This window comes from Grampus griseus, assembly GCF_964374135.1.
Source record: "Grampus griseus genome assembly, chromosome: X".
Taxonomy (NCBI): Eukaryota; Metazoa; Chordata; class Mammalia; order Artiodactyla; family Delphinidae; genus Grampus; species Grampus griseus.
This window is the reverse complement of record NC_138999.1, coordinates 27,987,748-28,015,489: the sequence shown is the minus strand read 5'-3', so window position 1 is coordinate 28,015,489 and position 27,742 is coordinate 27,987,748. Positions and strand designations below refer to the sequence as shown.

The following is a 27,742-nucleotide window of genomic DNA, read 5'->3' as shown; positions in this document are numbered from 1 at the left end:
TGAAATATTATTTACAGTAGACCTTTGTTTTATATTAGAGTTAACATCAAGTTAGCATTTACTAGAATTGATGAAAAATCAAAAAGAAATTATGCAATATTTTATTTGAAATATCAAGCTCTTAATATTTGATTTTCCTCTCCCTTACTGGAAAATAACAAAATTCACAGTGGAAGAGAAGCTTTGGAGATCTTTATTAATCCCATAAGGTTCAACTCAAACTGAAATTTCTCAGTGAAGCCTGCTGTCTTCTTATTGCCAAAGTTCATTAATTCCTCAAAACACACAACACAGGCACTATAATCAATGCCATTTGGTTTGCTTTAATGTTTTTCTTGTTTTCCAAACTAGGGTATAAGCCCCTTCTATGTGAGCATAATCACGTCTTGTGCTTCTCTTCATATTTCTCAGAGAATCTACTTAAGTTTTCTTTAGACTCATTAGACTTATTAAACTTAAGTTTACTTTAGAATTATACTGTTCAGAACTTTACGGAACATTTACAGGTACTTCTTAGAGCTACCTTTTAATTTTTAATGAAATCTTATTCCAGGTATGCTATACTTTTTCAAGAGTACAATTCTGTTTCAAAAAACAAAGTTGAAACTTTACCTATATATTATGAAATTAATGTTTCTATCTCTCCAAAATTCATATTTTGAACGCCTAACCTCCCAATGTGATATTATGAGGTGGAGTTTTGGGGAGATAATTAGGCTTAGATGAGGTCATGAGAGTAAGGCCCCCATGCTAGGATTTAGTGCCCTTATAAAAAGAGGAAGTGACACCAGAGCTTCCTCTATCTCGCTATGTGAGGATACAGCAAGAAGGTGCTGTCTGGAAGCCAGGAAGAGGGCCCTCACCAAGAACCAAATCTTCCAGCACCTTGATCTTGTGCTTCCCAGCTTCCAGCACTGTAAGAAATAAGTATCTACTGTTAAGCCACCAGTCTGTGGCATTTTGTTATAGCAGCCCAAGCAGACTAAGACAGGAACTGGGACCAAGAACTGGTGCACTCTTGTAACAAATACCTGAAAATGCAGAAACAGCTTTGGACTGGTTAATGGGTAGAGGCTGGAAAAGTTCTGAGGTACATGTTAGAAAAAGCCAAGATTGCCATGAAGATACTCTAAAGGGTAATTCTGGTGAGGGCTCAGAAAAGAGAAGAGCTGGAAAGAAAGTTTCCATCTTTTTAGAGAATACATAAATAATCATGAACAGAATGTTGGTATAAATATGGATGGTAAAGGCCATTCTGATGAAGTCTCAGATGGAAATGAGGAACATATTGGACAAAGGAGACAATCCTTGTTATAAACTTGCAAAGAACTTGACTGAACTGTGTTAATGTTCTAGTATTTTGTGGAAGGTAGAACTTGTGAGTGATGAAATTGGGTATTTACTAAGAAATTTGATGTCTTTAGGAGATATCTAAGCCAAGTGTGGAAGGAACAGCATGGTTTCTCCTGAATGCTTATGGAAAAATGCAAGAAGAGAGAAACTGATTGAAGAAGGAACTGTTAACCAAAAAGGAACCAGAACTCGTAGATTTGGAAAATTCTCAGCCTATACATATTACAAAAAATGAGAAAGCACAGTTCAGAAGAGAATAGTAAGGGTGTGGTTGATTCATCATTTGATAAGGATATTAGTGTGGGTGTGAACCAGAGACCTAATCAGCCATCTCATCAGAAGCCCGGGATACAGATGGGATTATACCAGCAGAAACTGCCAGCTGGGATTAATGGAAACAAAGAAAACTGGATGGATTGAAGGAAGGCTGTGAACATGTGCTATTTCTCAAGAAGAGGGAACAATGATATAGGCTGATTCAGAGATCATCAGAGCTGCCACCCCCACCACAGGCCCAGGAGGCGGGGCTAGTTCCTCCTGGGCTTCAAAGGGTGGGGCCACCTCTCAAATTTGGGATGCCCCCACCCAGTGCCTCAGGAGCAGCCACCACAGGGAGTCCTGTAGGTGGGGCTGCTGCAGAGAGCCATGGGGGCAGGAAGAGGCAAGGCCACCTTGTGGAATCCTGGGGGTGATGTTGCCACTCCAGTGGTCCTGCAGTGCAGAGCACCATTCTAAAGCAGGTTATTCTCATACCTTAAGATCTAATGGAATTGTTCTTACTATGCTTTAGACGTATTTGGGGCCCGTCACCCCTTCCTGCTTTCCTATTTCTCCCTTTTAGAATGGGAATGCCTATCCTATACCTGTCACACCACTGTATTTTGGAAGCACATAACTAGTCTGGTTTCACAGGTTCACTGCTGGACAACTCGGCCTCAGGATGAATTGTACCTAGAGTCTTATTCATATCTGATTTAGATGATGATGAGACTTTGGACTTTACACTGTACACTGTAGAGATGATGTTGGAACCAGTTAAGACTTTTGGGGCTATTCGTACGGAATGAATGCATTTTGCATGTGAAAAAGACATGGATTTTGGGAGTCCAGGGGTGTAATGATATGGACTAAATGATTGTGTCCCCACAAAATTTATATGTTGAAATCCTACCCCCCATGGTATTAGGACATTGGGCCTTCCTTTGGGAGGTAATTAGGTTTAGATGAGGTTATGATGGTGCAGCTCCCATGCTGGGATTCATGGCCTTATAAGAAGAGACAGAGACACTAGAGTTTCTCTTTCCACTATGTGAGGACAGCAGCCCCAGCTCACTACAACATTATACCTTTCCCTATTTTAATTAAGAAAAGTGACAATATGGTATAATTGAATAGACTGATCTAAGCAAGAACAAAGAATATTTCATTTAAGATTTGAAGGAACAGAAAGACCAAATAATGATGTTAGTATAAGCTATTGGGTTGTTTTTTTTTAAAAAGACTATTGAAAGCTAAAAAATACATACAGCCAGTTTTTGAAGACTTGATAACATTTCACTTTGCTCCTTAAAGCCAGTTGTGTGAATCTTGTTCACTGCATCTTCTTTTTCTGAAAGCCATGCACTAAAAAGGCACTGAAAGAAATCAAATAATTCCAAAAGAGAAAAAAAATAATTATTAAAGTACATCATTATATTTTTTCATTTATCCATTTAATATCTCTCCAATGTCTTTCACTGATATAATATCCCCCACATGAGTCACCTGTTCTTCAGTAAAACGTTGCCATTTTAGAAGAATGTCTTGTAAAAGAACCCAGCGATCTTCTGTCCACCTACAGATGTTTGCCCACCGATCTCCCAGTACCTGGGGAAGAGAAAATCCACCACAACATTAGCAAACAATTAATTGTTAACTGAATTTTATTAAAAATGGCATGAATGATTTATAAAAGTATCTAACTTTGAGCCTCCTATTTATACCAGGAGTTGTAAAGAACACCCTGCCAGCTTCTGCTTATAATAAGATAAGCATTGTGCCTTTCATTTGTTGTTAGATTAGTTCACTCTTTCTTTCACCTTACATTGAAAAGCAAAGATACTTACAAGAAGTCTGAAGCAGATATTACACCACTATTTGAAATGTCTCCACAGTAAATGCAAGCAAAAATATAAATGTAGAATTAAAAGAGGATTTTTCATTGATAATATGTAAAATGTGTATCTCTCTTAGGTCTGAAAATACATCCCAAAGAATAAAAGTCTGACTACTAAATAAGATGCCGAAAAAAGACTTTCATTTGAAGCAATCTTGTATAATTTGAATTGCTTAATGTCCTGATTGTAGAAGAAAATTAGTAGTGACTTAACATCATATCCACATGTGAATTTTTAAAGTTAACTGGATTATTATTACAAAGTATTTAAATTCACTATTTCTCTATCCTAGTGAGAAAACTGTAATATTTCCTGAGTAATAGCTACCCTATCTTTAGCATGTCACTAACATCTATATGCACACACTGTTTTAATATGTAATATAAACCAAGCACCAATGGTTTTTAGATGGAAAAAATATGTTGTGATGATTTCTGTGTAAAGGGAGTGTTTTAAGAAAAGAAATATATCATTAATTTCAACTCCATTAGGATGTACTTCAGAGCCAAAAATTTCAGCTTTTTTGACTTTCTCATAAATAATAGAATTATTTTCCCATAGATATTGGATCTCTAGACCTAGAAGTATCTCAAAATATGGACGTCTTATTTTGTATAGAATTAGAGCTAGAAAAAATGTTTGTAACTCATATTTTTTACAAATATACTCAAGTATCTAAGATAAGCCTGATCATAATTTCTACCTTACTTGATGCTACATGTTTGGATTGATCCACCTAGAAAATTTTGATATATGATTCAAATAATACATGTAATAAGCATCATGGCAAAATCCATCTACTCCTAATTAATTCAGAGACCTACCTAATTTTTTTTTTAAATGTGTTTAATCTACCATCTTTTCAAAAAGGGAGTCTCATACATGGGTAAGGAGTAGGCAATAAACATTTTACTACAATATTAAAATGATCACGGACTCATATGCAGCTCAGTCACAGATGAGTTTTCAATTTTTCTTCAGAAATGTCAATAAAAATGTTATTGCTTTCAGCATAATGTAACTGATTTTTGTATTTTTTACAGTTTCATTCTCTACTCTATTCCTTTTGAATTACGTTAGTTACGGCAGAAGCCATAGCACTGGAATAGCGATGCAAGATACCCACAGGGAATGTGCTAACATAACTCAATGAATTCAATATTAGCCATTTAATTATTACAATCAAACATTTGGGATTTTTTTCCTAAAACATATTATAAGTTATTTTAGTGAACTTCCTAGTTACCATGTCAGGATGCATCAGATAAAATGGCATGTAACATACCTGTTAATGGATTAATTGTGAAAAAACTAGCTTCAAAGAGAGAAAATCTCACTCCTTAGCCATAAACTACACCATCTGCCTGATTTTATGATTCAGAAATAAAAGGCTAAATTGTGGGATGTTTATTGCAGGGCTCCAACCTAAGGGGAGATGGGTGTCAAGGGGGTAAGAGATAAACTCATACTGTAGGTAGCACCACCTTCATAAATGAAAGAAAATCAACTAAGGCGTCCAAATAGGTATAACATCTTCTCTCTAGTGCTACAAGACACACAAAGGTAGTGTCCACTGAAGTAGCATCTTAGGTTTGTAATCTCATAGATGGACGCTTATAATTTATTAATTTTAGTAGGACATCATATAAAACAAATCCACATAAAGACCTCTATACTAGATTGCTTAAGATTAAATTTATAGAAACTCCAAAATATATTGTGATACACTATATACTACAGTTTTTTTCATTATATGAATGAGTTATAAAAAACAATAAATATTATTTTAGGTACAGAGTCAACCTAGTTAAAACAACTATTTTAAGAATATTTCCATCAACAGATGAACAGATAATGAAATTCTGCCATTTGCAACAACATGGATGGGCTTGGAGGGCATTATGCTAAATGAAATAAGTGAGAGAAAGACTAATACTGTATGATATCACTTATATGTGTACTCTAAAAAATACATAAAACTAGTGAATATAACAAAAAAGACGCAGACTCATAGAGAACAAACTAGTGTTTACCAGTGGGGAGAGGGGAGGGGCATTACAGGGGTAGGGGATTAAGAGGTACAAACTATTAGGTATAAAATAAGCTACGAGGATATATTGTACAAAACAGGGAATATAGCCAGTACATTATAATAAATATAAATGGAGTATAACCTTTAAAATTGTGAATCACTATGCTGTACAACTGTAACTTACATAGTATTGTACATCAACTATACTTCAATAAAAAGGAAGAAAAAAAGATTGGTATTAAAAGTGACCTTTGGGGCTTCCCTGGTGGTGCAGTGGTTGAGAGTCCGCCTGCTGATGCAGGGGACGTGGGTTCGTGCCCCAGTCTGGGAAGATCCCACATGCCGCTGAGCGGCTGGGCCCGTGAACCATGGCCGCTGAGCCTGCGCGTCCAGAGCCTGTGCTCCGCCATGGGAGAGACCACAACAGTGAGAGGCCACGTACCACATTAAAAAACAAACAAACAAAAAAGTGACCTTTGTATTCAAATAATCATAATAGATAACTGATAATTCATTGAAGCAGGTTTATAATTCAGCCAATATTTAATTTAACTAATAGTTAATGATAAGCTCCAATTCAATCATTCACCAATCATGACTTTATTTAAGCAACAAATATTTATTGAACATAAACTATGTGCCCAAAATTAACAGAATAAAGATGTTATGGACTGAATTGTGTCTGCCTAAAATTCATATGTTAAAGCCCTATTGCCCTCTACCCCAGCATGTGACTGTATTAGAAGACAGGACCTTGGTAGGCAGGGTCTTTAAATAGGGCTTTTAAGTTAAAATGAGGCTGTTAGGGTGGGCTCTAATTCAATCTGACAAATGTCCTTGTAAGAAGAGGAAATCTGGATACACAAAAAGACACTAGGGATGTGTTAGCACAGAGGAGAGACCATGTGCGGACAAGGAGAAGGCCGCCGTCTGCAAGCCAAGGAAAGAGGCCTCAAGAAACCAAACCTGTCAATACTTTGATCTTGGACTTCTAGACTCCAGAACTGTGAGAAAATATATTTCTGTTGTTTAGGGCACCCAATCTCTGGCATTTTGTCATGGCACAGCTAACAAACTACATAAGACATTTAAAAGAGGCTGATTCCATGGCACTGCAAAATGTCTCACAAAACTGAAGTTGTTACAGGTAAAGATGTACATATTACAGTGGGAAAATTCTAGAGAATACATTTCAATTACTAGAGTAAAATGAATTTAAGTTGTTCAAATGGAGCAGAGTTTTCATAATGTATTGTGACAACTTCTCAAATACAAATATGCTATCACTTTGTGATTTTGTATCTTATGTGGGGAAGATAAAAATATCTAGAGCCAAACCACTTGGATTCAAGTCTTGGGTCAATCAATTGCTTGGATTACCAATGTGTGTATGTCTTTTCAAATTACGAAAACATTTTAAATCCATAACTTCTTGTAATAATACCAGCAATTCTTTATCTCTCCCTGCTCAATGAAATCAAGTGGCTTTTTCAAGAAATTTATGGCTAAATAATTTAATGTCTCTCAAAGAAAATAATCATAACAACCACTTAAAGAATTGCTTCAAATATTAAATAAGATCATGTATTGAAAAGCAGTTTTAATTTGAACTGAGTTATACAAGTGTTGGTGGTTATTTACATTTTGCTTGATCATAGTATTTATATCGAACCTTCTATGAACCACCAAGGCGAACTATTTTACTCACTCTAGAAAAGTACTTATTAAATCTTTACAGATAGACCTTGGTGGATCTGTAATCTATCTAGAATTCTATCTAGATTTCCAGTATATATAGAATTCCAGTATATTCTTTTTTAAACATTTCCAACACAAGGGAGCATACATATCCTTCAGTAACACATTCTACTGCTAAATCTATCTTACTCTCAGAACAATCTCAATGAACTGAATCTAAGTCTCTTCTGTTACAATGTAGGCATGGTTCTTTTTACTGGTCTCAGTGAAATTAGATAACCGAATTAGAAATTGCTTGCTCGTATGCTGTACATGTCTGCCCACAGGTAGATTTTTGCAATGCCATATGCACAAATATAAATAGATGTACACAGTGCTTGAATTCATAGATTTACCTGTTTATTGCTTAGAAATGCTGACCTTAATTTGAATTACAAAGGATGGAACTAAGCAATTGTTGGATTATCAGTCAGCTTTTATAATCACTCAGAGATGCTAGTTCCTATCACTGCCTGAATGGATGTAACCACACTGTTAGACAAGTATAAGAGATTGGATCAAATGGAATTGACAGGAAGCTAAAAGTTTTTTTTTTAAATCACTATATTAGGATTAGAAATCTCTTCTCTAGCGAAAAAAAAAACTCAGTCTTTCTCTGAGTTTCCATTTAAGTATATGAATCCCTTGAGCTTTTCGGAATAATGCATATTTTTGTAAGCTAGGTAAACATTATGCACATAAATGAAAAATGAATTATAATGTCTCATGAAGTGATAAGAAGAAATTAATTTGTATTTATGTCCCCATTTTGTCTCAGCAGTAAGAGAAGCAAAAGGTCAGTTCACTTACTCTAACACATTTTCATGGACTAAATCACAACTCCATTATCATCTAGGCTCACATCTGCAATGGGGAGGATTTTTCCCTCCCATTTAATTCACATCTCATATTGTTATACATGCCAGGGACATTTCTCATCTGAATTCATTTGTTTGGTTGCGTTGTTTTTTCAAAGCAAAAGTGAAAAATGGCTATCAAAAGAACATTTGGATAAAAGCAAGTAAGGAAAATTTGACAAGCCTGAGAGGTAAAACTTAAGTACCTTGACCCTTGAATTTATTGAAGCCAGTGATAGAAAGTGAAAGCTAAACTGCACCCAGCAAGATTGGCATTAAGAGACAAAGTGTCCCCAAGAGTATGTCCACTAAGGAAGAAACAATTATGTGCCATGGACCACACAATGCAGCAGCAACTGAGATTTATAAGAGAGGGAGGCAGCAGGCAGCAAGCAACCCATCTCCTTTTATTGTAGTTTCAGACCCTGAAATGTACTCCTCAGCTAAATGAATTTTATGTGTAATGAGCCATCTGAAAAATAATTTATTTCTTGCTCTTTCTTACTTTATAAACAACTATACAGTTAAAAAGGATTAGCAACTTCATCTTACTGACGGTGAAATGGAAATAACATCAAATAACGTGTTGAAAGAAATAAAGCACCCATTATGAGGCTAGAAATGGGGCAGAGTATTACTGACTAAAGTTTAGCCAAGTCTATGATTTGGCTAAACATGTTTTTACATGTATTTTACAAACTACTAACTGAAGCAGTATACTATAAAATCATGTGCCTTAAAGGTTCACTGTCTAACATATGGTCCAGGGTGGAAAAACATCTTGTGATGTATTAGGAAACACTTATTGGAGGTTTCTCTGAAAATATCATTTTTACTTCTGTTTAAATGATCCTGTAATAACTCCTGACTGAATTCAAGGAACTCCTGTCACTTCTAATGGTGCAGTTTACAGATGAGGAAACTGACACTCAGATGGGTTAAGTAACTTATCTAAGGCCAGAGAGGACAAAGGATTGAGTATCTGGGATTTGACCTCAGATCTGTCTGGCTACAAGTCCATGCTCTTTCACGATGCCATTCACTCAATAGAGCATTCAACATAAAATATATATATATATATATATATATATATATATATATGCCTTGTGATTTGTGCTACGAAACATACAGTGAGATATACAGATGCTGAATCCTTTTTGAATCTTTTCATATTTAATTTTAGCAGGAGTTTCACTAGATTTAACTAAATATTTTACCTAACCTACTTGATAAAGATTTGAAGCCTCCTGTTACAATTTGATCTAAAAACATTTTTGACATTTTAACTGCATATTTGTTTAAAATGTGTTTTAAAAATAAAAAAATACTTACACTTCTAGATCAAGAACATGTGCTCTTTGCAAGGACTTATTTTTAAAAGGTAAATATGACTGTCTGATTCCTTCATGAAATTCTGCCTTAGTGATCATGCTAAATGCGTCGTGAGATTTTTAACTTGAAGAAGCATCTTCTTCTGTGCTATGAGAATCAGTTCCATGTATTATTTATTTTTATGAGTTTATAAAGTGCTAATGAATAAATCTGGAAAGGCCCTATTGTTGTTGTTGCTGTTATTATTTGCAGGCTATTATTTAATGTTCTGCGGCAGCTTAATAAACCCTATACTCTCCAGCTCCCACCAGTCTATTCAATTGGGATACCAGAAAATAAAGAGCAGGAGTCCTAAGGAGCATTCCAAGCATAACAGTGTTCTTTCCAGCATTCATCACATTCCCAGGCATTCCTTGGTAGCTTGAAGTTTTACTGTTCCTTATTGTTTTATGCCTCCAAGTCTCTGAACTTCTTGAGGAGGGCCCCCTTACCCTTGTGCTTAATGTCTCGTGTAGTAATACATGCATTTCACATAGTATATTAATGTCTCAAAGCTGAATACCACCACTGTAGTTATCAATACAGGGCTTTTCTCCCAAGTAGTGTCTTAAAACCCCCCTTTATTTCCCTTTCTTCTTCATTAAATACCTGTCTACCAGTATTTTATGGTAATGGCATGGCTATTTGTGGTGAATTTAAAGATCCATAGGAGATGAGAGTCACATGTGAATTCCTGTACCCTCTACCTCAAATTCTAAATCGTTAATACTTAAAATGCGCATTAGCTATACAGCAGAATCTCTGAATCTACTAACCCGCTACATGCCACTAGGTTTAAAGTACAGACAGCCTGAATTCTTGTCCCAGCTCAACTGTTGCCCAACTCGGTAATATCTGTCAGCCAACTCATTTAATCTTGCCATGGTTTAGCTGTGCCACTAGTGACATGGATATAACAGTACCTGCTTCATACCCTCCTAGCCAGGTCACTGCTAGGGTCAAGTCAACAAATATGAAATTGTTCTGAAAACTGTGATGAATTATTGACGTGCTTGTAAATGGTAAGGATTTAGAACTCAGTTCCTGGAAAATCAGCTTTTGTTTCCAGATGTGATAAATCTACAGCATAAAAGGCTTTTAATACAGAATACACTGAAACATTTCAGCATGATATTAACTTTACTAGGTTTTTGTATTTTACCTATAGTTTAATTAGGCTTATGCTTTGTACAACAATTGAAAATCCTTTACTTTTGCAGTTTTAAACCAGGAGCATTTTCCATTACGTGCCTTGTTTATAACCTAGTAAGTGGAAAACGTATCCCTCTATGTTCCATTTCAACTCTTGGCATTGAAATACTCCATCTATAAGAAATCACATATTCCAATGTTTATACATAATAAAATGCACAAAATAATCTAGGTGTAAGAGGATGGGAAAGTGATGGGGACTGTAGCTAAATGGAGAGCTCATGGTAAAGTGGGCAGAGCTATTCAATTCCTACTGAGGTTAATATGCAGGAAAACAGGCCTAGGATCATCGAATCACTTGCTTTTCCCAAAGAGGCTAGAAATTCATAGTTTTATATCACATTTCCTAAATTTCAATAATAAATATATTATTAAATACCATGTGGACTGAATGCAAATATATTTGTAATTTTATTGGAGTATACTTGCTTTACAATGGTGTCTTAAGTTTCTGCTTTATAACAAAGTGAATCAGCTATACATATACATATATCCCCATATCTCTTCCCTCTTGCATCTCCCTCCCTCCCACCCTCCCTATCCCACCCCTCTAGGTGGTCACAAAGCACCGAGCTGATCTCCCTGTGCTATGCGGCTGCTTCCCACTAGCTATCGATTTTATATTTGGTAGTGTATATATGTCCATGCCACTCTCTCACTTTGTCCCAACTTACCCTTCCCCCTCCCCGTGTCCTCAGTAGACAAATTCCTAGAAAGACAAAAACTACTCAAACTGACAAAAAGGGAAAATCTGGAAAATGGAGGTAAAATATTTTTAAAACTGGAAATCAAAAATAGAAAGTCTTATGTCTATTAAATTCTCATTTAAAACTTCCTCCATAAAAAAAATTCCAGGCATGAATGGCAAGTTTCCAAGCCTGCATAATCAGGTACTTAAACCCAGCAAGCATATCATAAGAATGGAAAATAGGCCAATCTCTTTCATGGACACAATGGAAAAACTCTAAATCAAATGTTAACAAATGGTAGCAAAAAAAATCTAGCAATAAATTAAAAGGGTTATACACATCATCCGTGTTTGGTTTATCTCAGAAATGCAAGGCTATTTTAACATTAGAAAATGAAGCAATGGGATTTTACATATTAACAGAATAAGGGAGAAAGCTAATATGATTGTCTCAAGTTATCCCGAAAAAAAAGTTTGATAAAATTGAGCACCCAGTAATAACAAAACCTCTTAGGACACTAGGAATACAAAGCATCTACAACAAGCCTACAGGAAATATCATACTTTACAGGTGATTTACTAAAAGCCGCACCTCCGAGAGCTAAAATGAGAAACAGATATCAACAATAATCTCACTGTACTAGAGTATGCAGCACAAAAATAAAAGAAAATATAATCAAATGAATGACTGGAAAGGGAGAAATAAAACTGACATTAATCACAAACCACCTGGATATGTACACCTGAGTGACACTACAGATAAACTACTCAAGTTAATAAGCAAAGTAAGCATGATCTCTGGATATAAGGCCAAGGAATAAAAATCAAGGTGTACTTCTCAATATCAGCAACAAAAAATAAAAACTGAAAAACTTTAAAAGATACCATTTACAACAAGAGCAAAACTATCAAAAACCTAGTAATAAATCACATACAAAGTCTAAGGCTCACTATCGTGAAAACCACAAAAACATTATTTAGAGAAATTAAAGACGTAGATAAATGGAAGACTATTTCATATTCATGAACTGAAATACTTTATATAATAAATATATTAATTTACTACAAATCGATCTATATATTCAGTGAAATCCAATTAAAACCAAAGCAGTTGTGTTTTTTCTTTTTTCTTGTTTGTTTTTTTTTGAGGGGGTGGTGACAAGCTGATTCTAAAATTTATTTGGAAAGCAAATGAATAAAAATAGCAACAAAACCTTTAAAAAGGAGAAAATAAATACGAAAGGCTTACACAGGCCAAGATAGACTTAGTGTTCCCCTTAGCTCCCCTAAACTTTAGACTATAGGCCCCAACCTCTCTTTGCTTAGAGCACTTACTTTGGAAAGAGGATGTAAATTTTTTAATCTGCCCCTTTGAGACGTAAATAGTCTACAACCCAAGAATATCTTTCTCAAGGACCTGTTAGCCATCCCTTTGAAATGTAATTATCAAGAAAGATAGGGCCTGTCTTCCAGATTCTGTGGGAGCATAGGAGCCTAACTTTGATAAGGGACAATTAGCAAACACAAATAGCATAATCACATTGACCATCCAACCTCTTAATGTCCTCCAACCTTTTTATGCTAGCTCATCCCAGCACTTACAAATTCTCCCACCTTTTTTTTTTTTTTGCGGTATGTGGGCCTCTCACTGTTGTGGCCTCTCCTGTTGCGGAGCACAGGCTCCGGACGAGCAGGCTCAACGGCCATGGCTCACGGGCCCAGCCGCTCCACGGCATGTGGGATCTTCCCGGACCGGGGCACGAACCCGTGTCCCCTGCATCGGCAGGTGGACTCGCAACCACTGCGCCACCAGGGAAGCCCAAATTCTCCCACCTTTTGTTCAGTGGAACTGAGTTCATTCTCTCTCCCCTTTTGCAACAGTCTTGATCCATAACTGCAATAGTCTTGAATAAGTTTTTTCTTGCCTGTTTTACCATCTGGTAAAATTTTTATGTTACAATACTACCCGATATTAAAATCATTATAAATCTATAGCAATTAAGACAATGTGGCATTGACATAAGTATAGGCAAATGTACAAACAGAACTTATTAGAGGGACTTCCCTGGTGGTCCAGTGGTAAAGAATCTGCCTTCCAATGCAGGGGACACAGGTTCAGTCCCTGGTTGGGGAACTAAGATCCCACATGCTGCAGGACAACTAAGTCCGTGTGCCACAACCACAGAGCCCACGCGCTCTGAAGCCCATGCGCCACAGCTAGAGACAGAAAACCCACACACCACAACTAGAGAGAAGCCCGCACCCCGCAACAAACAGCCTGTGCCACAATGAAAGATCCTGCATGCCACAACTAAGACACAACACTGCCAAAAATAAATGAATGAATAAAATATACATATAAAAAAGAAGGCTGAATGACTTTTTTAAAAAAAGAACTTATTAGAATCCATAACGTGAGCCACGCATGTATAGGCATTTGACTAAAGGTGACAGTGCAGAACATTGTTTGCAATAAATCATGCTACTTCAATTGAATCTAAATAGGAAAAATGGACATTCATCCCTTTCTCACACCATAAATACGAGATGGAATGTAATATGAAAGGTCAAACAATAAAGTAACTATATGGCAACCCAGGAGAATATCTTCTAGGTCATAGAGTAGGAAATGTTACTTTTAAACTCAGAATAAAAATACGCTAACCATAACAGAAAATATTGAAGTGGGGTATAATGAATATAAAACTTCTGTTTATTAAAGTAGCAATTCATTAAGGAGTAAAAAGGCAAGTTACTTAGATTTTAAAAAAAAGAAAGGAAATATGTAATATAGGTAACCAACAAAGGACTACAATCCAGAATATATATTTTGAAATAACTACAGCAAATCACTAAGAGAAATATAGACAATTCAATAGAAAAACAGGCATTTCCAAAAAGAGATCTTTCAAATAACCAGTAAACAAGTGAAAGTGTTCCACCTCATTAGTCATCAGTACATGCAAGTTAAAACGAAAAATGTCATTATACAGCCACCAGAAAGGCTCAAGTTAAAAATCTGACAATTTGAAGTACTGAAGAAGATGCAGAGCAATTTGTACCTTTATTCACTACTGATGAGAGTATAAATTTATACATCAACTTTGGAAAACTCTTTGGTAATACCTATAAAGCTAAAGATACATATACTCAATGATCCAGCAATTCCAATCCTGGCTGTATATCCAATATAAAAGCCCACAAATATTCACTGAAAGATATGTACAATTATTTTCAAAGAAGAATTATTTGTAATGGTCCCCAACTGGAAACAATCCACATTTTCTTAACAGTAGATTGCATAATTAAACTGTGGTATAGTCATTAAAAAAGAAAACTAATGAACTAATGCTATATGCAACATGGATGAATCTCACAAACAATGTTGAGTAAAAAACGTCAGTTACATATATATATATATATATATATATATAAAATGTAATTCCATTTACATCAAGTTAAAAATACAGCAAAATTAATCTGAGGTATTATAAATCAGGTTAGAGGTAACCTTTGCGGAGGTGGGACCAGTTTATGACTATGATAGGGCTTGATGGGCTTTTTGATTGTTGTTAACATAATACCTTTTTATCTGGGTGTGGAACAATTGGGTATGCGACGTCTTCAAGCTATAATTATGATTTGTGTACTTTTCAGAGTACTCCAATTAAAAGAACTGTGCCATAGTATAAAGTTTAGAATTTTTTTCAGAGACCAACAGGGCCAGAATTCTCTTTAGATCATATGAGAATTAACACTTAATATTCATAAAGAATATTATCATTCTAACATCCTTGCATATATATTCTCCTGTAATAATATTCTCAAGGTCAAATAGTAATTTTCTCTTATGAAACTGAGAGATTAGGACAAAGCCCAGGTTGAGGTATCACACAGATCTGGGTACCAGTCCCAGCTCTGCGACTCGCAAACTATATGAACTTGGATTTAGCTTCATTATGCGTAGCCTTTTTCACTTGTGAAATAGATATAGCTTTACATACAAACTATATACAATTCTTGGAAAACAATGAGCGTACAAAAGTGCTAATAATTATAATTACTGCTTCATGGACAACGGTTGTTGACACTTGGCTTAGTGAAATTATTTCTACCATATTTAAAGTTATTTTTATTTTAAACATGCTTTTTATTCACCAAATATAAAATTAGAAACTAGAGAGATATCAAAAATATTTTCATCCGTATTCTTCTTCATAAATAATCCTTATTTCTTAATTCTATAGGATTTAACATTTCACAGCCTTTTTATTCTACCCTAATTATCCCAAAGGTATGTACCACAAACACTTTTAGTTCCATATCCCATTTGTAAGCCATGATAGATGAGGTGACATTATATAGCCTTTCTGAACAATCACTTTTTAGTAGACTATTTTCCTTCCAAACAACAGAGGCATAATCATGGTGCAGAGATGGCACGAAAAAGGGACTGGTCATCACTATACAGAAAGACCAGCTTCACAGATGAAAATTTGAACTGAGTTTGCTACATGAAATAGGACTTTTCCAAGCAGACATGATGAAGATGAGTATTCTGAGTGACAGGAATAGCATGTATAAAGACAGTGACAGAGTACCAGAAATAGCTTGTAGGAAGAGAATGTAGGTTGAGGGATATGAGGGGTGTAATAGGAGATAAGTATTGAGAAACAGGTAGCGGGGGTCACTTATTAATTGTAGGCCTAAGTGATGAGACTCTCTAGAAGACAGAAAGTTACTTAGGATTTTAGCAGAGGAGAAACTCTATTCTATAGGCTCTTGAAATTCCGCACTGACTTCAATGTGGAGATTGGATTGAAGCAAGAAAAGAATGTATGCAAGGATTTCCAGGGGTTGAAGATATGGGCTTTACTTTGGAAAATAGTAACAAGAACAAGGATGAAACACTGAATATGAGAGACAGGTAAGCAATGTTGTGAGTGATTACATTAGAGGGCTCACAAGAGATAGGTAAGGGATGTGTCTGGAATGCCTCCAGGTTTCTGGTACAGGCGTCAAGGTGAATGGTGGTGCAATAACAAAAATGGGGGAGTCATTAAAAGAAGCAAGTTTAGAGGGAAGTAGGACACAGTGAGTTAAGTTTCACCTTGCTGTGTTTGAGGTGCATTTTGAAATTTAAGGGGTATATATCCAGCAGAAAATGGGAGAGAAGAAATTGCGCTCAAGAAAGAGGTATGGGCAGAAGACATACAGGCTTATAAACTTGTGTCTGTTTTGGATAGTACAACCTTCTGAAGTAAAACAGAGAAAATGTCTTCCTTTTTCAACAAGACAAAACTGCTCACGTGTCCCTTATCAATACTTAGGTTTTTCTTAAAATTAAGTAACACCTGGTTCTACAAACATTCTTTACAGGATGTCACTATCCCTGAAAAATTCAGCTAAGATACTAAAAGTGTATTCAAACTATCACAGAACATAATTATTAGTCCTTATAATCTGGACATTGTGCCACATCCAAGACTGCACTAATTTACTAAGAATATTATCTTGCTTTGATTTAATCTTAAATTTGTGTCCAAGTAACGCCGGTTGGTGTCTCTCTCTCTATTTCTCTCTCTCTCTCTCTTTCTCCCTCTCCCCCATATATATATATATATGTGTATATATATATACACACACACATACATATATATATGTATATATATATACACACATACATCCATATGTATGGAGAAAATGTAAATGTATATATGTACATATACATACATTTGTATAAATGGATATATACTTACATTTATATATAGGTTTATGTTCACATGTATGGATGGGAATTCAGATCCTTCTTATCAAAAAATTAACTTAAAGATACTGCTTTTTTAAAATTTTTATTTTATTTTATTTTTATACAGCAGGTTCTTATTAGTCATCAATTTTATACACATCAGTATATACATGTCAATCCCAATTTCCCAATTCATCACACCACCACCACCACCACCCCTCCACTTTCCCCCCCAGTGTCCATACGTCTGTTCTCTACATCTGTGTCTCAATTTCTGCCCTGCAAACCAGTTCATCTGTACCATTTTTCTAGGTTCCACATATATGCGTTAATATACGATATTTGTTTTTCTCCTTCTGACTTACTTCACTCTCTATGACAGTCTATAGATTCATCCACATCTCTATAAATGACTCAATTTTGTTCCTTTTTATGGCTGAGTATTGTATATATGTACCACATCTTCTTTATCCACTCATCTGCCGATGAGCATTTCAGTTGCTTCCACGACCTGGCTATTCTAAATAGCGCTGCAATGAATATCGGGGTGCATGTGTCTTTTTGAATTATGGCATTATCTGGGTATATGCCCAGTAGTGGGACTGCTGGGTCATATGGTAGTTCTATTTTTACTTTTTTAAGGAAACTCCATACTGTTCTCCATAGTGGCTGCATCAATTTACATTCCCACCAACAGTGCAAGAGGGTTCTCTTTTATCCACACCCTCTCCAGCAGTTGTTCTTTGTAGGTTTTCTGATGATGCCCATTCTAACTGGTGTGAGGTGATACCTCATTGTAGTTTTGATTTGCATTTCTCTAATAATTAGTGATGATGAGCAGCTTTTGATATGCTTCTTGGCCAGCTGTATGTCTTCCTTGGAGAAATGTCCATTTAGGTCTTCTGCTCAATTTTGGATTGAGTTTTTTGTTTTTTTTTAATATTGAGCTGCATGAGCTGTTTATATATTTTAGAGGTTAATCATTTGTCCACTGATTCGTCTGCAAATATTTTCTCCCATTCTGAGGGTTGTCTTTTCATATTGTTTATGGTTTCCTTTGCTGTGCAAGAGCTTTTACGTTTCATTAGGTCCCATTTGTTTATTTTTGTTTTTATTTCCATTACTCTAGGAGGTTGGTCAAAAAAGATGTTGCTGTGATTTATGTCAAAGAGTGTTCTTCCTAAGTTTTCCTCTAAGAGTCTTCTAGTGTCCAGTTTTACATTTAGGTCTCTAATCCATTTTGAGTCTGTTTTTGTGCATGGTGTTAGGGACTGTTCTAATTTCATTCTTTTATATGTAGCTGTCCAGTTTTCCCAGGACCACTTATCAAAGAGACTGTCTTTTCTCCATTGTATATGCCTCCTTTATCACAGATAAGTTGACCATAGATGCATGGGTTTATCTCTGGGTTTTCTATCCTGTTCCATTGATCTATGTTTCCGTTTTTGTGCCAGTACCACATTGTCTTTTTTTTTTTTAACATCTTTATTGGGGTATAATTGCTTTACAATGGTGTGCTAGTTTCTGCTTTATAACAAAGTGAATCAGTTACACATATACATATGTTCCCATATCTCTTCCCTCTTGCATGTGATTACAGTAGCTTTGTAGTATAGTCTGCAGTCACTGAGTCTGATTCCTCCAGCTCCGTTTTTTACCCTCAAGACTGCTTTGGCTATTCAGGGTCTTTTGTGTCTCCATACAAATTTTAAGATTTTTTGTTCTAGTTCTGTAAAAAATGCCTTTGGTAATTTGATAGGGATTGCACTGAATCTGTAGATTGCTTTGGGTAGGATAGTCATTTTCACAATATTGATTCTTCCAATCCAAGAACATGGTATATCTCTCCATCTGTTTGTATCATATTTAATTTCCTTCATCAGTGTCTTAAAGGTTTCTGCATACAGATCTCTTGTCTCCCTAGGTAGGTTTATTCCTAGGTATTTTATTCTTTTTGTTGCAATGGTAAATGGGAGTGTTTCCTTAATTTCTCTTTCAGATTTTTCATCATTAGTGTACAGGAATGCAAGAGATTTCTGTGCATTAATTTTGTATCCTGCAACTTTACCAGATTCACTGATTAGCTCTAGTAGTTTTCTGGTGGCATCCTTAGGATTCTCTATGTATAGTATCATGTCATCTGCAAACAGTAACAGCTCTACTTCTTCTTTTCCAATTTGTATTACTTTTATTTCTTTTTCTTCTCTGACTGCCGTGGCTAAAGCTTCCAAAACTATATTGAATAACAGTGGTGAGAATGGACATCCTTCTCTTGTTCCTGATCTTAGAGGAAATGCTTTTAGTTTTTCACCATTGAGAATGACGTTTGCTGTGGGTTGCTGTATATGGCCTTTATTATGTTGAGTTAGGTTCCCTCTGTGCCCACTTTCTGGAGAGTTTTTATCATAAATGGGTGTTGAATTTTGTCAAAAGCTTTTTCTCCATCTATTGAGATGATCATATGGTATTTCTTCTTCAATTTGTTAATATGGTGTATCACCTTGATTGATTTGCGTATATTGAAGAATTCTTGCATCCCTGGGATAAGTCCCACTTGATCATGGTGTATGATCCTTTTAATGTGCTGTTGGATTCTGCTTTACAGTATTTTGTTGAGGATTTTTGCATCTATGCTCATCAGTGATATTGGTCTATAGTTTTCTTTCTTTGTGACATCATTGTCTGCTTTTGGTATCAGGGTGATGGTGACTTCGTAGAATGAGTTTGGGAGTGTTCCTCCCTCTGCTATATTTTGGAAGAGTTTGAGAAGGATAGGGGTTAGCTCTTCTCTAAGTGTTTGACAGAATTCGCCTGTGAAGCCATCTGGTCCTGGGCTTTTGTTTGTTGGAAGATTTTTAATCAGTCTCAATTTCAGTGATTGGATTGGTCTGTTTATATTTTCTATTTCTTCCTGGTTCAGTATCAGAAGGTTGTGCTTTTCTAAGAATTTGTCCATTTCTTCCAGGTTATCCATTATATTGACATACAGTTGAATGTAGTAATCTCTCATGATCTTTTGTATTTCTGCAGTGCAGTTGTTACTTCTTTTTCCTTTCTAATTCTACTGATTTGAGCCTTCTCCCTCTTTTTCTTGATGAGTCTGGCTAATGGTTTATCAATTTTGTTTATCTTCTCAAAGAACCAGCTTTTAGTTTTATTGATCTTTGCTATTGTTTTCCTTGTTTCTATTTCATTTATTTCTGTTCTGGTCTTTATGATTTCTTTCCTTCTACTAACTTTGGGTTTTGTTTGTTCTTCCTTCTCTAGTTCCTTTAGGTGTAAGGTTAGACTGCTGATTTGAGATTTTTCTTGTTTCTTGAGATAGTCTTGTATTGCTATAAACTTCCCTCTTAGAACTGCTTTTGTTGCATCCCATAGGTTTTGGATCGTCATGTTTTCCTTGTCATTTGTCTCTAGGTAATTTTTGATTTCCACCTTGATTTCTTCAGTGATCTCTTGGTTATTTAGTAATGTATTGTTTAGATTCCAAGTGTTTGTGTTTTTTACGTGTTTTTCCCTGTAACTGATTTCTAATCTCATAGTGTTGTAGTCAGAAAGGATGCCTGATATCATTTTAATTTTCTTAAATTTACTGAGGCTTGATTTGTGACCCAAGAAGTGATCTATCCTGGAGAATGTTCCGTGCGCACTTGAGAAGAAAGTGTAATCTGCTGTTTTTGGATGGAATGTCCTATAAATATCAATTAAATCTATCTGGTCTATTGTGTCATTTAACGCTTGTGTTTCCTTATTAATTTTCTGTTTGGATGATCTACCATTGGTGTAAGTGAGGTGTTAAAGTCCCCTACTATTATTGTATTACTGTCGATTTTCTCTTTTATAGCTGTTAGCAGTTGCTTTATGTATTGAGGTGCTCCTATGTTGGGTGCATATATAATTGTTATATCTTCTTCTTGGATTGATCCCTTGATCATTACGTAGTGTCCTTCCTTGTCTCTTGTAACATTCTTTATTTTAAAGTCTATTTTATCTGATATGAGTATTGCTCCTCCAGCTTTCTTTTGATTTCCATTTGCATGGAATATCTCTTTCCATCACTTCACTTTCAGTCTGTATGTGTCCCTAGGTCTGAAGTGGGTCTCTTGTAGACAGCATATATATGGGTCTTGTTTTTGTATCCATTCAGCGAGCCTGTGTCTTTTGGCTGGAGCATTTAATCCATTCATGTTTAAGGTAATTATCGATATGTGTGTTCCTATTACCATTTTCTTAATTATTATGGGTTTGTTTTTGTAGGTCCTCTTCTTTTCTTGTGTTTTCCACTTAGAGAAGTTCCTTTTGCATTTTCTGTAGAGCTGCTTTGGTGGTGCTGAATTCTCTTAGCTTTTGCTTGTCCGTAAAGCTTTTGATTTCTCCGTGGAACCTGAATGAGGTCCTTGCTGGGTAGAGTATTCTTGGTTGTAGGTTCTTCCCTTTCATCACTTTGAATATGTCCTGCCACTCCCTTCTGGCTTGTAGAGTTTCTGCTGAGAGCTCAGCTGTTAACCTATGGGAGTTCCCTTGTATGCTATTTGTCATTTTTCCCTTGCTGCTTTCAATAATTTTGCCTTTAATTTTTTCCAATTTGATTACTATGTGTCTTGCCATGTTTCTCCTTGGGTTCATCCTGTATGGGACTCTCTGCACTTCCTCGATTATGGGTAGCTATTTCCTTTCCCATATTAGGAAAGTTTTCAACTATAATTTCTTCAAATATATTCCCAGGTCCTTTCTCTCTCTTCTCCTTCTGGAACCCCTATAATGAGAATGTTGTTGTGTTTAATGTTGTCTCAGAGGTCTCTTAGGCTGTCTTCATACCTCTTCATTCTTTGTTCTTTATTCTGTTCTGCAGCAGTGAATTCCACCATTCTGTCTTCCAGGTCATTTATCCATTCTTCTGCCTCAGTTATTCTGCTACTGATTCCTTCTAGTGTAGTTTTCATTTCAGTTATTGTATTGTTCATCTCTGTTTGTTTGCTCTTTAATTCTTCTAGGTCTTTGTTAAACATTTCTCGCATCTTCTCAATCTTTGCCTCCATTCTTTCTATGAGGTCCTGGATCATCTTCACTATCATTATTTTGAGTTCTTTTTCTGGAAGGTTGCCTATCTCCACTTCATTTAGTTGTTTTTCTAGGGTTTTATCTTGTTCCTTTATCTGGTACATAGCCCTCTGCCTTTTCATCTTGTCTATCCTTTCTGTGAATGTAGTTTTTGCTCCACAGGCTGCAGAATTGTAGTTCTTCTTGCTTCTGCTGTCTGCCCTATGGTGGATGAGGCTATCTAAGAGGCTTGAGCAAGTTTTTTGATGGGAGGGACTGGTGGTGGGTACAGCTGGCTGTTGCTCTAGTTGGCAGAGCTCAGTAAAACTTTAATCCACTTGACTGCTGATGGGTGGGGCTGGGTTCCCTCTCTGTTGGTTTTTTGGCCTGAGGCAACCCAACACTGGAACCTACCTGGGCTCTTTGGTGGGGCTAATGGAAGAATCTGGGAGGGCTCACGCCAAGGAGTACTTCCCAGAACTTCTGCTGCCAGTGACCTTGTCCTCATGGTGAGACAAAGCCACCCCCCGCCTCTGCAGGAGACGGTCCAACACTAGCAGGTAGGTCTGGATCAGCCTCCTGTAGGGTCACTGCTCCTTCCCCTGGGTCCCGATGTGCAACACTACTTTTTGTGTGCCCTCCAAGAGTGGCGTCTCTGTTTCCCCCAGTCCTGTCAAAGTCCTGCAATCAAATCCCGCTAGCCTTCAAAGTCTGATTCTCTAGGAATTCCTCCTCCCATTGCCAGACCCCCAGGTTGGGAAGCCTGACGTGGCACTCAGAACCTTCACTCCAGTGGGTGGACTTCTGTGGTATAAGTGTTCTCCAGTTTGCGAGTCACCCACCCAGCAGTTATAGGATTTTATTGTGATTGCACCCCTCCTACCATCTCATTGTGGCTTCTCCTTGGTCTTTGGATGTGGGGTATCTTTTTTGATGAGTTCCAGTGTCTTCCTGTTGACGACTGTTCAGCAGTTAGTTGACTCTCAGGCTGACTTTCACTAACCCCTTCCTTAGGCACCAAGGGCAGGGCTTATTTACAGGCTTAGGAAGGAGTCCCTTGTGTCTTCCTAGAACAAAGTTCAAACTTGCATTTGGCCCTCAAGCAGCAAGCAACCTGCTTTTAAGCCTAAGTCTCGCTTTGCTCTTATCTTCCATCCATTTCTCCATGTGCTCCAGGTGCAGACTTGGCGGCAGCCACACACACTCACTCTGGCCAGGGCTCACGATCCCTGCTCTCTGTTAAGCTCCTGCAGGGTCCAGGTTCAGCTGCGGCGGGCACAGTGCCAGTGGGCAGCTGTGCTCCCGGCTCACTGGCTGCGGGACTCCATACTGCTTTTTTTAAGCAGTAAAATTTCAAACAGTAAATATGCCTTTTCTGATTTAAAACATGAAAGACAAGTATATGACACTTGTATGTGACACTCTAACTTCATAGGACATTGCTATGGAATTTCTAAAGTCATTTGGGAGAGGAACTCATCCATTAACCACTAACATGGTGGTGAAATTTACACAGTGACCCAACTATATCCTCAAATGGCTTCCTGTCCCCAAACTTTCTGACTCTGAAAGTTGAATAAAGGAGTCCAATCATTTTCAGTCCAACAAGAAGGCTCACCTTATCCACAGACATCCCACGAGAGGCTTTGCACAACACGTCAGGGAAATCAAAACATTTTATATTTATTCCATTCCACTAGGTCAACCAACTTAATATAGCCACCAAAGAATTTATCTTGATAATGCCACATAATATTTGCACAAATTGTTTAATGTCATTTGATATCCAGTTGGTTTTCATGTCTTGATTTTAGTGAATGTATCTTAGCTCTTAAGAGACCTTTCTAGTCTTTGAAGATTATTCCTTTATTCAATAAAGTTTATTAACTTCATCAGATGAGTAAGAAACTATACATGTGTGCACAGCCTTATGTTTAATAATCTGCTCTAAAAGTGTATTTTCCAGGTTACTCTTCTTCAAAAGAGGATGCTTGTATGTATCCATTCTTTTGATATACCTTTAATTCTCCAAAATTTTAGACAGTAACGTTAAGAGTAACATCATTCAATAAAATAATCCAAACATTTTTTCTATGCCAGAAACTCTCACGGGTCTGTGGCCTTAGACACCTTTAATACATCTAGTTGGACTCTCAAGTGTTAACTTATATAGAAGAACACATCTAAAAATGGGATTTTAATAGCTCTACCTTTTATTTGGAAAATGTTTTAATTAGAGCATCTTCTGTAAGAGCTATGGGCCTAACCAGGTTCTTTTTTATTTATTTATTTATTTTTTTTTACTAGAAACAGCTATCTCCCTAGAACAACAGGCTTTATGTTCTACAGTCTTTTTCAGTTTCTAATGCAAAAGGCCAATAGGACCTGTGTGTCTCCAAAACACCTCTCTTATCTTGTTTTAGTTTTTGCTCAAATGCCCCCTTCTCAACATAGTTTTCCCTTGACGGCTTCATGTAAAACTGCTTCCTTCTCCACTCCATGTTTTCCTTATAGTTCTTAGCACCTTTTTCATACTATAAAGCTTGCTTATTTATTCAGATGCTTGCTTCAAATGGAAGCTTCATAGAGGAACAATTTACGTTTTGTCCATACTTAACCTCAAAGCTTAGACTTTTGGCTGGCACCTAGTAGGCACTCAATACATATTTGTCAAATGAATGAATAAATATGGTCCTTCTATCTGGAACACTTTCCTGTTCTTTATTGTTGCCTAATTAATTTCTACTAAATCTTCAGATCTCACTTAAGGGCACTTAGGTAGGCCTTTCCTTACCTTCTAGAGAAAGGTGAGTCATCTAGTAATACATATATCTATCACACTGAACTCATCATGGCCAGAAATTTACACTTAATTGCATTTAATTAGTGCAGGTCCAGGAGGGCAGGTGCCATGACTGTTGCCCCCACCCATCCCCACCATGGAAGTCCCAGCCGCCATCCTGGCGCACAGCTGTTACTCAATACATGTTTGTTGACTGAAGAATTATGGTAAAGTTTAGTATCACACACTAATTCTAGCTACCCATCAAGCCACCACTAGCACCACTCTTCTGAACCTCAATCTGTAGCTAAACTGGCCCTTTTTCAGTCCCTTGAGGGTGCTATGCTCACTTGATACACTGTTTCCCCTTCCTGGAAACTGCATGTACCTCCACCAATCCCCTTATACACACACTTCATACAGTTCCCTCCAATGTGTCCTTTAGATCATAATTTAAACATTACTTTACTAGGAAATCATTTCATGCCTTCAAGCTTCAGCTTAAGTCAGACTAATTTGTTGTCACAAAACTTGTTCCTTTCCTTCACAGAAATAAGTTACGTTCATTTTAAATATTTGCTCATTTTTGTAAATATCTCATTAGTGCGTATTTCCTCTGTTAGATTGCAAGTACCAAGAGAGCAACTGCCATGCCTACCATGGCGACCACGGGTGACAAGGAATCAGCACTTGAATTCAAAGAGGGAGCCTGAGAAATGGCTACCACTGTTTTGAGGTTCCAAGGAAGGCAGCATGCTCACAAATTACTCATTTCTGACCCAGGAAGGTAGAACAAATTCTCTTTTTGTTCACTGTTTTACCTCTGCTACGCAGCATAATCCCTATGACATAGTAAGAACATTACAAGTACTCATAGAAAAAAATGAAAGAGGCATGGTAATATATTCCATGACTGAAGACTCCACATAAATTATGCAACTTAGTTTTTTAGCCAAGCTATTTCTCAACAAAATTAGTTAACTGGCATCACTGCTTACAAATCAGGTTCTCTGTGTACTGACATCATAGAAACCTCTAAAGTTAAGGACAAGTTTCTGACCTGTGGTGACATTGCTGAACCTCTGAGAGAATCAAATTAATTTACAAGAGACTGCACTTTTCAGAATATTATCCTTCATAAGTCATGCCATCTTTCAGAATCCCTAAGCATATGTTCTGACCTTTCTTTTTCTTCAAACCTTTTAAAAAGAAGACTTCTAGAAGTCTTTTAAAGTTAGAGAAAATCTAACTTATAATAGAGTTCAAAGAACTAAGTCAATACATGTAAAGATATTCCATGAGGAATATTTTTAGAGTTCTAACTCAAGATGGTAAGAACATCTCTCTCTCTCTCTCTGTTACTGAATTAAATCAAACACTATCTTTCCTAGTTTTCCCCTATCTGTACCTCTTTACTAAAGACAACTGGGTATCCATTTTGAGGCTCTGGTACTTCAGCAAATTGGAGAGAAATGGATTAAGGCATTGTGGTGACATGGGAGGCCATGGAGGAGAAAGAAGGTGTGGGGTGAGCATTCAACACTAACAGGTCTTCAGGAATCAGCTATGGATGACCAGACCCTGCTTCAACAAAAGCTCTAAAGCATTCCTCTCAGGTTCCTGCCAGTTTTTTTTTTCTCCTTTTGTATTGAGTCCATATACCTTTTTCTCTTTCCTAAAATTCTTCCTATTACTTCTAATAGAATTCCTCAGGGCCCAGTATGAAACATGATAGCTCAGTCTCTGAAGCATACATGGAATTTTTGTCACATGCAGAGGATATTTGGGTTGCTGTTTAAGTGACTCCTCTAATGTGTTTATCTGTCTTTTTATTCTTTATTATTTCTTCTCTCCTCCTCTTTTTCTACCAACTTCTCTACCTCTTCTCTTTCTTTATAAAAATTAAACTAGTTAAGACAACATTATATTACTTGTAAAGAACCTAAGAAAGAATCATCAAAATTCCAAAGTCAAATGAGAGCCCAGCATTCCAGGGCAATTCCAACTAATAGTTAAATAAGACATAGAACTCAAGCATGGATTCCTCTGGGACTGATGGAATAGGAGGAAAGAAAGGCTAAAGCGGGGGCCTTCTCACCACTTAAGTCCTTTAACTCTGCTCTTTTAGACACTAATCTAGATTATCTAAAAGTGAGGTAACAGTAACAGAAATGAGGGTTCAAAAAAGGAAAGGGGGTTGAGGGGAAAAGAGGAGGCTGGGAGGCTATGGTCAACACTAATTAAGGGGGGAGGCAATCATATACAAATGTGGACTGAGTTTGTGTGAACTGGGAATAGCCAATACATGTGCAGCTATCTTAGTAGATGTTTCTGCATCAAAGAAATAAAGACATAAAATAAGGTAAAAAATGAAAGCAAATAGGATAATAAATATAGAAAAGCTTAGGGCCACCACTCTTAATTCATCCTACCTAAGATCTAACCCAGTCACCATCTGTGAATGCTATAGACTGTTTTTCAAGGTGGCCTAGTCCCACAGGCATCACCTTGGAAATAATTATATTCTAAAGCTAGTTGTATTAGGTCTTGTGGTGCCAAAGTGACTGTTTTTCAGTTGTTATTTTAACTGGAAATACTCTATGACTTAGAAAAGTCTCTGCCTTAATTTTTTTTAACCAGTCACCCTTCTAAACTCTGCCTCCCAGCCTTCTTTTATCTTTTCTGAACATTTCTAAGAAACACTGAATATTAGATTTTTACCCATCTGTAAATAGTCACAACACTATTGTATCAGAACTATGGAA

General features: G+C 36.6%; 1 protein-coding gene across 5 annotated transcripts in view; it reads right to left on the bottom strand.

Annotated features, from left to right (window-relative positions):
* DMD (dystrophin) overlaps nucleotides 1-27,742 on the bottom strand; it is a 2,236,200-nt gene that overhangs the window by 1,472,706 nt on the left and 735,752 nt on the right. For all 5 annotated transcript variants that reach the window (XM_082680764.1, XM_082680765.1, XM_082680763.1 and 2 more), the window contains 2 exons: nucleotides 3,118-3,219; nucleotides 2,880-2,987 (listed from right to left, as the gene is read on the bottom strand). In XM_082680764.1, the coding sequence (XP_082536890.1) occupies nucleotides 2,880-2,987; nucleotides 3,118-3,219 (210 nt within the window). The remainder of the gene's footprint in view (nucleotides 1-2,879; nucleotides 2,988-3,117; nucleotides 3,220-27,742) is intronic.